The sequence below is a fragment of the Vipera berus genome (assembly GCF_964194415.1).
Source record: "Vipera berus genome assembly, chromosome: 3".
NCBI lineage: Eukaryota > Metazoa > Chordata > Lepidosauria > Squamata > Viperidae > Vipera > Vipera berus.
In genome coordinates, this window is record NC_138204.1 from 202,367,627 (window position 1) to 202,381,079 (window position 13,453).

The 13,453-nt window shown below is 39.1% G+C and overlaps 1 protein-coding gene across 1 annotated transcript in view; it reads left to right on the forward strand.

Moving 5' to 3' along the window:
* Positions 1–11,409, forward strand: part of COL14A1 (collagen type XIV alpha 1 chain) — a 132,785-nt gene extending 121,376 nt beyond the window's left edge. The window contains exons 46-48 of the mRNA XM_081324276.1: positions 3,977–4,054; positions 5,522–5,677; positions 10,570–11,409. Coding sequence (XP_081180402.1) covers positions 3,977–4,054; positions 5,522–5,677; positions 10,570–10,838 — 503 coding nt within the window. The 3' untranslated portion in view covers positions 10,839–11,409. The remainder of the gene's footprint in view (positions 1–3,976; positions 4,055–5,521; positions 5,678–10,569) is intronic.
* Positions 11,410–13,453: the final 2,044 nt, after the last annotated feature.

Sequence of the window (13,453 nt, forward strand, 5' to 3'; positions counted from 1 at the left end):
GGCCTGCTGCAGCAAGTTCTTTGAAAGTAATTATCAATGACTGGCAGAAAACAAGCCAGGCCTGGTTTTTTTGCTATCAAGCAACAAGGACCAATTTTTGTGTTTATTTGTGTGTGTTCTGTGAGGTGATCTGACTGCGCAAGGCCCACCCCATAATGGCATTGTAATACAGGTCAGGAAATGCTTCTGCCACTAATAATAATAATAATAATAATAATAATAATAATAATAATAATAATAATAATAATAATAATAATAATAATAATAATAATAATAATAATAATAATAATAATAATAATAATAATAATAAGAAGAAGAAGAAGAAGAAGAAGAAGAAGAAGAAGAAGAAGAAGAAGAAGAAGAAGAAGAAGAAGAAGAAGAAGAAGAAGAAGAAGAAGAAGAAGAAGAAGTTGTTGGAAGGGACCTTGGAGGTCATCTAGTCCAACCCCCTGCTCAGGCAGGAAACCTTATACCATTTCAGGCAAATGGCTGTCCAGTCTCCTCTTAAAAACTTCCAGTGTTGGAGCATTCACCACCTCTGGAGGCAGGTTGTTCCACTGGTTAATTGTTCTAACTGTCAGGAAGTTTCTCCTTAGTTCTAGGTTGCTTCTCTCCTTGACTAGTTTCCATCCGTTGCTTCTTGTCCTGCCTTCAGGTGTTTTGGAGAATAGCTTGACTCCATCTTCTTTGTGGCAGCCCCTGAGGTATGCTCAAATGGATAGCCCATTTGAAAAATAAATAAATAACATCTTCTGTCTGGTTTTCAAATCCAGGTTTTGCAAGAGGAGGGGGGAGGGCAAATTGTATCATGTGTCCAACTATATTTCAGAATTCCCCTGTTGAGGACGTTTCTTTCTAATTCTGCCTCTGTAAAAGCAATATTAATACAGTTTCTTTACAGCCATTAGAAAGTCAAGCAGCCATTGCAGTTAGCAAAGCGTACACACTGAACATTCGGAGAGAATAGCTAGTGATTCTCTGACAATGTTAGTTTTATAAGCCGCCGATCCTGAAATGCCAGCTTTAATTCCGAGCATGCATATACAGTACAAAATGAAAGGAAGCGAAATGACTGCAACAGAAAACCTGGAAAAAAATGAAAGAAGGGCGGAAGGGGGGGGGGCATCAGTAAGCTCAGGTTTATAAAGCTTTGAAGTAAAGCAGAGTTCTTACGATTGCCAACTTCACATGTGGAAAATTCAGCTCCTTTGCATTCCTGAATACTGCCTGGTGGTTCAATAGGTTTACTGTATATAGATTTGCTTTTGCTATACCGTATGTCGACCCTTCCTTTCTGCCAACAAGACATTTCAGGCAGTCAAACTTCTATTCAGGTAGAGCTTCTGGCAGGGAAATTGTGACAGGTTAGTTGTTGTGTTTTTTGGTTTTTTTTTTCCTTTTGCAGCTCAACGTTTCTCTGAAAATCTTGCTCCTGGCAGCCCGTCCAGCAGCAATCTTTTGAAAATGCAGTGCTTAACAGAAGTTGGCTACTCAGCTCTGGGTGTACATAATAAGCATATTGTCAGAATCCATTTATATCACATTCATAAATGTATGTTTAAAACATTATTCCCCCCCCCTATGGATTCTGCCATCTCCCGAGGAAGGAGGAGCGCATGTGGATTCAACCTGCCTTAGGTTATTTCAAAGACCAAGGGAACCTTTTGAACAGGGGGGAACAAAAGGGAGGGTTAGAGAAGAAGGCATCTGGCTTGTGTCTTCTTTAAATTCTGGAGAGGAAGAAGGCAATAACCATAAAGATTCGAAGTTCCTTTTTTTTCCCCCACGAAAGGGATGACACGAAGTAGAATGATGGGGGCTGACCAAATGGAGTTGAGGGAAGGGGGGTTGAACCGGGTACCCTTTATAAAATCTCAATTTGTAAAACAATACTAAGTCCTGTCTTGTATTCCCACAACCAAGCATGTCCTAGTAAAGATTCCCTTTGGACTAGAACTGACTCGCAAGAGTTTTGTTTTCCTAAGACGTGGATTGGGGTGGGTCCTGACACATATGGCTAAAGTGCTGACCTTGGAATTGTAAATCAGGTTGAGGGGTAAACTACAGACAGCTAAGCACCTCAGATAAAGTATATGGAATTAATGTTTTTGAATTGTGGTGTTGGAGAAGGCCCTTGAGCAGGGGTCTTCAAACTCAGCCCTTTTATGACTCATGGACTTCAACTCCCAGAATTCCTCAGCCAGGCATGCTGGCTGAGGAATTCTGGGAGTTGAAGTCCATGAGTCATAAAAGGGCCAAGTTTGAAGACCCCTGCCCTTGAGAGTGAGTCCCTTGGACTGCAAGGTGATCGAATCAGTCAGTCCTAAAGGAAATCAGGCCTGACTGTCCTTTGGAAGGACAGCGACTGAAGCTAAAGCTCAAATGAGGAGAGGGGACCCACTAGAAAAGACCCTGATGCTGGGAAAGATGGAAGGCAAAAGGAGAAGGGGAGGGCAGAGATGAGATGGTTAGTGTCATTGACGCAGGATTTAGGCAAACTCTGGGAGACAGTGGAGGACAGGGGGCCTGGTGTGCTATGCTCCATGGAGTTGTGATGTTGCAGAATCAAGAGACTCAGACCCCGGAATCAAAAGAAGTTTGTTTTATTTTGCGCAAAAGGTTCCGAGCAAAAAAGCAATATCAATGTCTGAACACCTTTTCATGGAAAAGCAAGTACATATATAGTCTTCAAAAGCAGCAAAACATGGAAATGTAACTTATGAGCATTGATCGGTTACTTGAATTACAGCCCCCTTGTCGTACAGCCCCCAGCCCCCCCTTGTTGCTATGCTGAATTTAGCTAAATATCTTGCAACCTTTTACTGATCGAGGTCACAGGTTCCTTGTAGGAGCACTTAAGTTTCCGGCACCATGTTTGTGGTTAGCTACAAACGAGACATATGTGGTTAGATGTATCACAGCTCTATGCTTGACTAAATAGGTGTGAGAGACAGATGAACTCGTGGTTTGGCATTTTCCATTTCCTTGTTCTTTTCTAACTAATACATGCGTTTGTCTTTATGCCTCACTTTTATGTCCTGCCTTCACTTTATGTCCTGTCTCACTTTATGTCCTGCCTCAGTGAAGAGTCAGATATAACTTAGCAACCAAACAACAACGAACTTTTTAAATGTACTGTCTTAAAGTCTACCTGAGAAGACAAGCCTTTCGCTTCAAGGTGGAAAGGCAGGAGCTAATTTGCCAATTTAAGATAAGTAGTGGATTTCAACTCCCTAAATTCGCCAGCCAACCATGTTGTGCATGTTACTTAGTTTGGTAATGAAATGACTGTGAGCAAACTACCAAGTTCAGAGAGCATCACACACTCCCACAGTTCAATCCTGAGCTACAGATATTCCCTTGTGTTGGAACCCTTCAAATATTGGAAAAGTCCTGTCTTATCTTCCCGAGAGCCCTTTTCTGTAGACTAACCATACCCAATGCCTTTAACTGTTTCTTTGATATTCCCTGCCTATTGACCAAGGCAAAAAGAGTCAGTGATGTCCTGCAATTAGTGCAGGTTCGAGTCCCACCAGGCTCAAGGTTGACTCAGCCTTCCATCCTTCCGAGGTAGGTAAAATGAGGACCCAGATGGTTGGGGGCAATAAGCTGACTTTGTAAAAATGCCGCTTGGGGGCGGGCGAAAGCCCTAATAAGCAGGCATATACATAGAATGAAGGCTATTGCTAAGCACATTGATTTGTGCTTCTTAGATTGTAAGCCGTCCTGAGTCTTCGGAGAAGGGCGGGATATAAATGTAATTTAAAAAAAAATTAGCAGTGCTATGCCATCTGAGAGGAACTTCAGCAAAAATCTAGTGTAGCAACTTTCCATGATGCTTATAGCTACAAGGGTTCCAGAATCATTTTTCTTGGCCTCCTACCTTCCTTTTAATTAGTAAAAGATGCCCAGAGAGAAATACGTATCATTCTTTTTTCCTCTATCTGTTCTGATTTCTCTCTTTTTCGTTAAACAGGCTCACCGGGGGAAAAGGGAGAACGAGGTAACCCAGGTATCGGAAACCAAGGCCCACGAGGTCCTCCAGGGCCAGCAGGTAAATTATATGTACTGTAGACCTCCAATTTTTTTTCAATAAGGTAGATCAGGTGGTTCTACCATTCATGTTTACAGGAAGGGCATTTCCTGACAAATATGCTAAGTCTTCTCTTCCGAAAATATGCACCGATTTGGATATTTCTTTCTACCTGGCCTTCAAGTCTGAACAATCATTTCTGCATTCTTTTAATTTCCTGAAAACGTTGGAATGGCTCTAGGTGCAATTTGGCACAGTATTCTGTCCTCCTTTGTTTCTTTACGAATATATCAAAATATAAATCAAAGGTTTAAGTACAGATTTGGCGAGACCTGGCTCAAAAACAGTAACCGTGAGAGGGACCTGGGAGCCCTAGTGGACGATCACTTGACTATGAGCCAGCAAGTGTGCAGCAGCAGCCAAAAAAGCTAATACAATCCTGGGTTGTATAAACGGGCATAGAATCAAGATCACGCAAAGTATTAGTACCACTTTATAAAACCCTAGGGAGACCACACCTGGAATACTGCAAAAAAGATGTTGAGACTTTAGAAAAAGTACAGAGAAGAGCAACTAAGATGATCAGGGGCCTGGAGACTAAAACATACGCAGAACGGCTGCAGGACTTGGGTTTGGCTAGTCTAAGAAGAAATAGGGGCGACATGATAGCAGTATTCCAGTATATGAGGGGCTGCCACAAAGAAGAGAGGGTAAAACTATTCTCCAGAGCACCAGAGGGCAGGACAAGAAACAATGGCTGGAAACTGACCAAAAAGAGAAGCATCCTCGAATTACAGAGAAACTTCCTAACAGTGAGGACAATTAACCAGTGGAATAGCTTTGCCTTCAGAAATCGTGGGTGCTCCATCACTGGAGGTTTTTAAGAAGAGACTGGGCAGCCTTTTGTCTGAAATGTTATAGGTTCTCCTGCTTGAGCAGGGGGCTGGACTAGATGACCTCCAAGGTTCTATTCTATTCTATTCTATTCTATTCTATTCTATTCTATTCTATTCTATTCTATTCTATTCTATTCTATTCTATTCTATTCTATTCTATTCTATTCTATTCTATTCTATTCTATTCTTGCCCTAAATGGGCTAAGCAAGTTTTTATGTGGTGACTGTTAGTTTGCCCACACACTGAGAACATGCATAATTAACAATGGTTTGAAAAACAGGCCAAAGTGCAGGTGCCTGTCCTCAAATCAATTCTTAATTGCTCACTTTTCAACTAATTGCATATGTCACTCAATCGCAGTGGCTCTAGGAAACTTGTAAAAACTTGGTCAATTTTGAAATTCTGTCATCAGTTCAAACCTAAATCAGGGGATTCCAACCTTGGCAACTTTAAAACTGATTCTGGAAATTGAAGTCCACCAGTCTTAAAGTTGCCAAGGTTGGATACTCCTGTCTTAAATATTAATGAGGGATTGACTTTTTGCAATAGGGCAGAGGTGAAATTCTTACTGACGCTTCCTGTACCCCACAGGACCTCCAGGTGAGAGTCGAACTGGCACTCCTGGGCCTCCAGGGTCACCTGGTCCTAGAGGAACAGCCGGCCGCACAGGTCCTCCTGGGTCACAGGGAACACCTGGACAGCCAGGGTACTGTGATCCTTCCTCTTGTGCGGGTTATGGAACAGGTGGTAAGTATTCTTTTCCAGCTTGGAATTTAGTTTTGCTTGTATTTTTCTGTTCCTGCCTTCAAAGCTAAGTGCTGTAGCAAAAGGTTTTGGTGTTCAGTGTTTGTTGCAGAAGGAGAATTGGTGTTTACACAACAAAACAATGCCTCTCTTTTAGCGTTCGGTGTATTCTTCATGCATATTTGCAGCCATTGTTGCAATCATTACGATTTTGGAACTACCATTTTTATGTCTTCTTTTTTTTATTAAAAACCAAAAGACCTGTTTGTAACATGATTCCACTCATTATGAATTTCATTATAAATATATGTATTGATTCTAACCATGTTGGCTACTTGGTCACAACTGCGAGGAGAAAACTTCATTCACCTCTCTTTCTAGTAGCCCTGTAATATAAATCTGGATTGACATCAGGATGAATCTTGAAGCGGATTCAAAAATGGTGGATGAACTTTCTGAGCCAAAAGTAAATCTAAAGGTTACTAAGGCAGGAATGGTAGTTGCCTTAACTGTTTTAAAAGGAGGCCATGTGACCTTCTACTAAGAAAAGGAAAAAAACCTTATAAAAATTACATAAAATTAGAAGTATTTTGTTTTTGTCTGTTGCACTTATTATGATATTGCTATGCTATCCAACTAATCTGTTCCATCTCATCTGAATGCTTTATTCATGTAATCCCCTTCTTCATTTCTTCAGCTGATATTTTATATATTTCCCCTGAGGAGGAAAGATAGTTATCCAACTTTCTTATTCATGAGCTTTCAAACAGCATGGAAGAATGAATTTTACTAACTAAGTAAAAATGCATAATGTCGTAACAAATGGATGGTACATACATCTTCCAAGAACAGCCTGACTATTTCTACTGCATGAGTATATCTTAATTTTTTTCTGACTAAAGCAGTGGTTTTCAAACTACTAAGACTCCTCAAAAATATTAAGAGGTTCCTCTAAAGGACAGCCATGACTTTGATGTTATTTGGCCATAAGCTTCAACCTAGCTACAGGTAGTCCTTGACTTATGACCGCAACTGAGCCCAAAATTTGTATTGTGAGACAGTTGTTAAGTGACTTTTGTCCCATTACATGACCTTTCTTGCCACAGTTGTGAATCATTTCAGTTGTTAAGTTAGTAACACAGTTACTAAGTGAATCTGGCCTCCCCGTTGACTTTGCTTGTCAGAAGGTCACAAAAGCGGATCACATGACCCTGGGGCACTACAACTGCCATAATTATGAGTCAGTTGCGAAGCGTCCAAATTTTGATCACCTGCCCGTGAGGATACCGCAACGATCGTTAAGTGCGAAAAACAGTCATAAATCACTTTTTTCAGTGCAGTTGTAACTTTGAATGGTCACTAAAGAATGGTTGTAAGTCGAGAACTACTTGTATTCTCCCTCACAACAAACAAAATGTATCAAAAAGTTATTTGACTACTCCATCAATCTTCCCTTCCAACCTGCTGCCAGAAAGGAATGTTCTACTCTCAAGGCGTCAACAACACAAATTGTTGATGAGGAATTGATAAGGAAATGTGGTTGTAAATGCAATTCTTGAAAACCCCTGTTTTGGAAATAGAGAGGCCACAAAAGGAACTGAGGGAGATTTGGCATCAATAGGTAGATTGCATGGGATCCTTCCATGTGTTGGGTTGTGCAGCATGAAGCAATCCCTTGGATCTTGCAAGTGAAGAATCTTTATAATTAAGGTTTATTTACATCCAACATAGTGGCATGTCTAAGTTTAGACATCCCCGATCAAACTGTAATGTTCAGGGATTCCTTAAGGGAGCAGAAGTTGACACAACCTCTACGTGGTATCCAGTTAAATTTGACATCTTTTTTTGCAAACTTGAATGCATGCTAACTATTCGTGTGCAGCTCTTTGCAGATTCAGAGTGGAAGAAAAACAAAACAGTGAGTATGTCAGGGGAACAAATTTAGATGAATTTAAATGAATCTGTGCTATTCTTTTTTTTTACTGTAAAGTTAGTATTAAGGTCCTGTAAGTTAATTGGCTCGGTAGACCTACACTTAGGTGGAAAAATAGAATTTTACCAGTAAACAAGCATTCTGACCCATTTAAGCTAAGGTTGTGATTGTGTCCTGCCTATTTTCACAACTATGGATGCAGCGTTTGAAAATGAAAATAATCCACTCTAACAAAGTAGAAGAAGGCCATAGAGATATAAGATCTGTAAAGTTTCCAGCTAACCATTTCAGTGGTGAAAAACATTAACAAATAGAAGTTTTGTGGAGCTATTGAAGTCAAGGCTGGATCTGGATCAAAAATAGAACCCACCAATCCCTAAAAATATAACCTGTTGAAAAGCTTAGCCGACACTAGACTGGTTGTCCACAGGTTGCTTATCTACTTTGTAGTGAAGAGCAGTTGGAAAAATACCTTGTCTTTAACTTTATCACCAAAGTCAGTGTCTAAAGTATGCAGAAGAAAAAGTTGAAAGGCCTGAAATATTTTGGGACAAAGTCTTTTGGGCTAAGGAAATAAAAATCAAACTGTTCACGCACAATCATGCAAGCTATTTTAGAGGGGAGGGGGAAGGGTAAGATATTTGAAGAACATCTTGCCAGATACTAAGCAAGTTGACTCTGTTAGCCTTTAAAGTTGTGGGGCAGCCATTGGTGAAGTATTGTGTAGCTAGAAGGAAACATGGATTCAACCAAATACCAATATATTCCTACTCATGCCCTACTATGGAGACTTTGGTGCTGTCTGAGCTTAGTGGCTTACTTGCAGACATTTCATTACCCAACAGGTAACATCATCAGTGCTAATGAGTGTGGAGTTTTCTCCCCTGCTATAGCCATTAAGGGAGACACAGAGAGATAAACCATATTTATACACATTTAAGAGAGATAATTAAAGATAATGAAACAAAATGACCAGACCATATCCTCTTCAGCAGCTTATAACCAGATAAGCAGGGAGTAACTCCAGACAAACAAACAAGTAGAAAACAATATCCTTATCACGAAACTACAAGGAGGAAAGGACACCCCCACCAACAGTAGCAATACAAGCTACTGTACATTCAGAGGGAGAAAACCCCACATTCACTAGCACTGTTGAAATTGTGGGTGCTCCATCCCTGGAGGCTTTTAAGAAGAGACTGGACAATCACTTGACAGAAAAGGTATAGGGTCTCCTGTGTGAGCAGGGGGTTGGACTAGAAGACCTCCAAGGTCCCTTCCAATTCTGTTACTCTTGTTATTGCTAGTTGGGTAGTGAAACGTCTGCAAGAAAATGACTAAGCTCAGAGAGCATCAAGGATTCCACAGTTCAACACGGTAGTACAAATGTTTTCTTCTATCAGAATCAAGTGAAGCCGAAAAGAGGCTGTATATATCAGCAAGATCACAGTCTGAAACTAACTTCCCAATCAGCCATAAACTCTTGTAGAAAAGAAAGATAAAGATTTTGGAATGGATTTCAATCTCCAGACTTGAATATTATAGACCAGTGATCCCCAACCTTTCCAGCTTGGTGGCCCAGCGGGGTGGGAAGAAACAATTACATATAACAAATAATTGTGTATTCAAATTTCCAGAAAGATGTCCTTAACTTTGTGTCAAGTAGAGGTTTGCCAGCTTTCACTCACTTACCAATTCACGGAAAGATACAATTTGGCCTGGGTGCCTCAAAACTTTGCATGTAGGTGTAAAATGCAAGATGAATGTATATACTTCAACTTGGCTTCTGAAATGTCTTTTACTGACCTGTATGTTTTTCTTTGTTGTCCATTTACTCCTATCCTTTCCCCCTCTTTCCCCCATCCCTTACCATTGTTCATTTTCAATTTTAAAGGCTCATTCCCTTACAATGGCTACCAATATGGAAGGTGAAAGAAACTGATTTCGGGTAGAGTTTGTTTTTTCTTTCATTTGCACAAACATCAGAAATGATTATTGAACTGCCTCAAGCTTTTTCAACCAACAGCACTGATGGTTTAGGGCAGGGGTAGGCAACGTTGGCTCTTTTATGACTCATGGACTTCAACTCCCAGAATTCCTGAGCCAGCCATGCTGAGGGGAAAGGGAGAGTTTTCAAGCTGAGCCATGCTGGCTCAGGAATTCTGGGAGTTGAAGTCCATGAGTCATAAAAGAGCCAAGGTTGCCTACCCCTGGTTTAAGGCAAGGGTCTCTAAAATGGACAAGACATAATTTAAATACAACATAGACTTTACTTAGATGTAGACCAAATCTTGTTCTGTTTTTTTTTAAAAATTAAAGCCTTTAGTAAGTATTGCATGACAATCACTTCACACTGACTGCAATGTTCCCAATATTATTAATGCAACATTAGTCATAAATGTTCCCATTTTTAGAAGGTTACTATATAAGATTGGGGGAGGTAGTGGCTCATTGGTTAAGATGCTGGGCTTCTTGGCTGGAAAACTGTAGCCCAGGTTTGAGAACCGAGCACCATGTGACAGGGTGAGTTCCCGTCCTCGCCGCAGCTCCTGCCAACCTAGCGGTTCGAAAGCATGCAAATGTGAGCAGATAAATAGGTACCACTTCAGTGGGAAGGTAACAGTGCTCCACAATGTCATGCTGGCTACCTGACCACGGAAATGTCTTTCTTTGGACAGAGCTGACTCAGTGGCCTTGAAATGGACATGAGCACCGTCCCCTAAAGTCAACAATGACTAGTGGAGTAAAATCTGCAGGGACTCCTTTTTTAATATATAAGTTTATTTATATAGCTCTTACATTTAACAACAAATTCTCTGGTTGGGTTAATGTTGATTATTTAATTTTACAAGATTATTTGCTGATGATATATTTTTTGATGTTTCAAATGGGCTCAGTTTCTAGAGATGCTTTAGCTTTAATTCCCTCTTGCATTAACTGTGTCGTTTCTTTGTGGGTTAAGGTGGCTATGGGGATCCAACAGATCAAGACAATCCAGTTGTGCCATTAACCCATAACTCCTATCAACTGTATGATTCTGAGGATCCTTATGAAGATGAACCAGAGCCCTATCTAGGATCCTACGCTTATCCTCACATTGCACAACCAGAATTCACACCAGTGGATGAAGAAATGGAGGCTGCTGGAATAAGCCGCTTTCCGAGGAGAATCTCCAAAAGAAGCATCAGCTCTCCAAAACGCAGTCGGTCAATTAAAAAACCCTCACACTGAACTGCCTTTATATTCTTTGTGTACGTTACATAAGCTAATGTTTAGGCCTGTGTCTGGTTGACCTAAATATTGTCATGGAAACTGTTTGCAAGCATATACCTTAAAGGAAAAACTATATTGTACAAAACCATTTTGATGAAACAGGAAAGAGCTAATTACATTGCATGCAGAAATTATTAACAGTATAGTGGTTTATGGTTAAGTGAAAATTCCAAAAGATGTATTTGTAGATGTTTGTAGTTAGGCTATGAATATGGTTCAACGCACATTTCAAAATATTGCAATGCCAGATGGCAAATTTGAATTAAATCAGGGAGAGTTCTTCTTTTATCCCTTGCTTTCTGATTTTTTGTCTAAATTTTAAATATGTGCTTCCCTCAGAGTAAACCTACTAAAGCTACTATGAAGTTTTTTAATTCTCAATATAAAGATGTATATGAAGTGGGTGTTTTTTTCTCATCCCACAATATTCCCATGAAATAAATACCTGTTGCAAATGCACCAATAATTTATTGTGGGTTTAATATTACTCTGTTTTCTATACAAATAAAGTGGCAATCTTTTATAACTATTTTTTTCTACTGTACTGATTTTAAGAGGCCCTGGTTTCAATTCAAAATTGAATTGTATGTCTGATCTTATTAACCTTCAATTTCAAATTTGTATTATCAGTCCAGTTAGCAAAGTCCTGCTTAGTTCAACTGACTTGGATATCCTCATTTTTCCTGCAAGTCAAAAATCTATTCTATCAATACTGAAGATCACTGCTTAAGAACCACATTTGGTCTATCTCTTTATTCCAGCATTTATTCATTAATTCATTCCACATATCGGCATCTAATTCCTCACACTTCTCTAGAATAAGGTTGAAAAAATGTTGCGCATGTGAGATTAGCATGATACAATTTTTCCTGAATATTCTTTTTTAAAAGTTGTTGGAAGATGCCCCTTTTTGATTACACTATATGCAATCTCTTAGTATTGTTTGCTAGGAAATGTTGAATTCACAGCACGCTACAGGCAGTAATTTAAAGATGGTCTTTCCTCAGGATATTTCCGATTGTCATCCCACAATGTTGTTCCTTATGAGTCAGAAATTGTTTCAACATGAAGCCATTGAAGCACGTTGATTACAACTCACTACCTAACTCAATATTAAAAACAAGTTTTCCTTAAATGTTTCAAATGCAAACATCTTGAAAGATGTTAACTCTCATTGGACTTTAGACAATCATTTTAATTTTGCTCTTAAGGTCTGTCTTAAGAGGCTCTAGATACGACACAAATGGATTTAATAACTTTTTACTTAATTCAATATAATAAATTTTTCCTTAAATATTTTGAAGTAGCATTGAAGTGAACTGAAAATTGTTTTTATTTTGCTTGCAAGATTTGTTTTAACAGGCTCCAGCCTGATATTACACTAATCATGGATTGAGTAACTTTTTATTTCGAGATACCAAAAACATACTGCTTAGATAAGAACTAATGCAAACTTGTAATTTAAATTTTGATTTTACCTTAGTGGCTTCTTAAACTCTTTTCAGTAATATATTCACCCAGTAATATATAATATATCCGAAAACTAAAGACTAAGGAGGACTAGTAATTTTATAAAGACTAAGGAGGATTAGTAATTTTATCAGCAATTCATGTGAACTTCACAAATTATTGGGGGACGCTGATTACACTGTATGACAATTAAGTTTTAGAGAATTATAGAGAAAAGTCAGTGGCGAAGGCATTAAATCTGGATTAATCACTGAAACTCTGAATTTTAAAAAACATCAGTTAGCATTTATAATACATGCTACAAGCAAGGATTGGGATATGGTACTTCTGTACCCATTGAAGCTCACTTTTAGTTTTGCAACTGAATAATCAATTTGTAGTCATAATTAACTATACTCATGTTATGAAACAACTGTGCTATTTCAAGAAAAGAAAAAAATCCTTTAATTCCTTCTGATGACAATTTGCTACTAATGCTAATTTAATTATCTTTAAATGTTTTGTTGTATGTAGGCATGCCAGAAATAGTAATGAACATATGGGTTGTTTCAATTTTCTCCCCCAAACTCTAGTAATGGTTACATTCTGGAAAATTAACAGATGTTGCCAGATGTTCCTATAAATTACAATCACTGTGAAGCATTTAGAAGAGGAACAGTGAAAGTATCTACATTCTCAATTGAGGCAGAGGTTTTGCCCTATTATCTGTAGATTTCTAACCAGATGTGCAAACATCTTCTAGAACAGACATGTCAAACTCGCAACGTCATGTGATGTCGCACGACATATTGGAGCTTTTTCCCCATTGCCTGCAATGGGGTGGGTGCGGTTTCATCATGACACATCTGGCCCACAGGCCGGCAGTTTGACACCCCTGTTCTAGAAGGTCTACAATGACTCTTTGGCCATTTGAATACTTTTGCCTTTTTGCAAAAGTATGGGCAAAGGTTTGTGCAAAAGTATAAGTGCTATGTGCCTGGTTACTTTTGGTGGCTTTCTGAATGTTGTGCTTTTAATATTTTAACTGAAGGTATGCCATTTGGGGGACCCATGGTTGACAAACTTGCTTATAATATTAAGTGGTCAGCAATGTTACACACTAT